At 42.2% G+C, this 1,998-nt stretch overlaps 1 protein-coding gene across 2 annotated transcripts in view; it reads right to left on the reverse strand.

The window, feature by feature from the left end:
- LOC106536582 (AT-hook-containing transcription factor) overlaps positions 1-1,998 on the reverse strand; it is a gene marked incomplete at its 5' end in the record, with an annotated part of 7,671 nt that overhangs the window by 4,030 nt on the left and 1,643 nt on the right. For both annotated transcript variants that reach the window (XM_014033887.1, XM_014033886.1), the window contains 4 exon segments: positions 246-382; positions 643-759; positions 1,303-1,587; positions 1,669-1,820. In XM_014033887.1, coding sequence (XP_013889341.1) covers positions 246-382; positions 643-759; positions 1,303-1,587; positions 1,669-1,820 — 691 coding nt within the window.

Raw genomic sequence — 1,998 nt, forward strand, 5'->3', positions numbered from 1 at the left:
TTGTGTATAGTTTGTTTTTGTTTTTTAATGAAATAAATAAAAAGTAAATAAATTTAAAATCTAAATACTGTATGTAAAAGAGTGAAGTTAAAGCTCATAAACAGTGTTTAATCAGAAATATAAATCCAACAAACATAAATATTAGTGTTTGTAGTAATATACATATTTACTGTTGATAAATAAATAYATACAGTTTATTGTATATTTCTTCAGTATAAAGTTGGGTGTTTGTTAGTTCAACTCACAAACGTCAGGTTGTTTTAGTTTTGGAGCAGAGGATGATCTCTCTGTTGATCGTCTGAACTCAGACTCCGCCTCCTCCTCGCTCTCGTCTCTTCTTCCTCTTCCTCTCAGACTGTCGTCGCTACAAACTGCCTCCGATCTGAGACGGTTTAAAAAAATAAAATAAATCAGACATAAAAGTTGGGAGAAATAAAAGCAGATCTTCTGTCTGGTTGTGGAATATTTAGTTTAATTTTTCCTCAGGTGCTTCTCGAAGCCCCGCCCACTCCAAAGACCATGGCGGATGCAGACTCCTGCTTAAAGCGGCTCCAGGTTTAATTAAACACAAACTGATCTTCAGTTTGTTTTTTTTATGTTAAACAGATGAATGAGGAGGTGCAGCAGGAGGATCAAGCCTACCTGCTGGGAGGTGTGAAGGAGCTGCTCCTCCGGTCCAGACGCTTCTTAATCCACCTGTAATTTTCTATTTTCTGCCTCAGCCTGGTCACCTCCACCTGAAGAGCCTCGACCGCATCGCTGCACAGAAAAACACTTATCATTGGCTAAAAAAAWWWAAATAAAAATAAATACAAATAAATAAAATTTAGCATTAAAGAAGTGTTCTGCTTTCAGTGCACAGCAAACGTCCTGTTTTCAAACCCGTTCTCAGCTCAGCAGATGCTTTATTTTATCTAACAAACAGTTTGTTTTCCATCAATAAACAGAAATAAATTAATTAATTAAAATTGAACGTTAAAATTAGTACAGTAAATAATTAAATGATATAATCATCTGTTCAACTGAGGAAGCAGAGATTCTTCAGTTCAAAGAGGAGGTGGATTTATTTACTGGTAAATAAACAACAGAATGTAATGTAAACACACCATCATGCAGGAAAACAACACAGAATACCTGCCAAAAGTAATTTCAGTCAAAAGCAGCCGATTCTGAAAAATGGATAAAGCATGAAATCACTGTTTGTAAAGAGGAGAATTGTTTTGCTTCCTGTGTCTCTCTGGGTTCAGACCTTCGCTCGCTCTTGTTTGTGTTGTCGTGGCAGCAGCAGCGACACAAACCCACCTGTGACTTCCTGTCTGACYGAAGCCCGCCGCTCTCGGAGGGTCTCGGCGGAGTCGGCTGGAGGCCGGAGGGGAGCTGAGGAGGGAACTAACGGATCCGGAGAACGGGTCGCTCCGCTCTGCCTCAGAAACAACTGGAGACCCACTTCCTGTGCTGAGCCGTCTCTGGCCCGCTCCAGTTCTCCTCGGCTGGCCCGGGTCGAGCCGAGGCCCGGCTGGAGGCTCCCGACCAGTGGAAGGAGCAGAAACGGGCCGAGGCGATCCGGGGTCCTGAGGTTCTGAGACTCTAAAGAAGTCCAGACAGGGAACCTGCATCAGAACCGAGTCTAAAGCTGCAGAACCGGGTCAGTCCGGTTTCTGGCCTCACCTCTCTGTCGCCCTCTGGTGGAGCAGACCTGAAGCTGCAGGAGCCTGATGGCTGCTTTCAGAACCAACAAACCCGCTGTCCGTCTCAGGAGACACGACCCCGTCCTGCTGAGGGTCCACACTGAGGCTCGGCTCAGAGCTTTGAAATGTTTCCTAAAAACAAACAGTTCATCGTGAATCAATGAAATCAGGAGTAGAAAGGACCGTTTGACATGTTTATAAGTAAAACTAAAGATTATTAATTAGTTCACAGCTGTAATTTCATCAAGTTTAATATTTTTATTATTTAAAACTTTAAAAACAAACCTGAAACAGAAACATTTAAATGTTT

Source organism: Austrofundulus limnaeus, unplaced genomic scaffold (assembly GCF_001266775.1).
Source record: "Austrofundulus limnaeus strain Quisiro unplaced genomic scaffold, Austrofundulus_limnaeus-1.0 Scaffold1885, whole genome shotgun sequence".
In the NCBI taxonomy this organism is placed as follows: domain Eukaryota; kingdom Metazoa; phylum Chordata; class Actinopteri; order Cyprinodontiformes; family Rivulidae; genus Austrofundulus; species Austrofundulus limnaeus.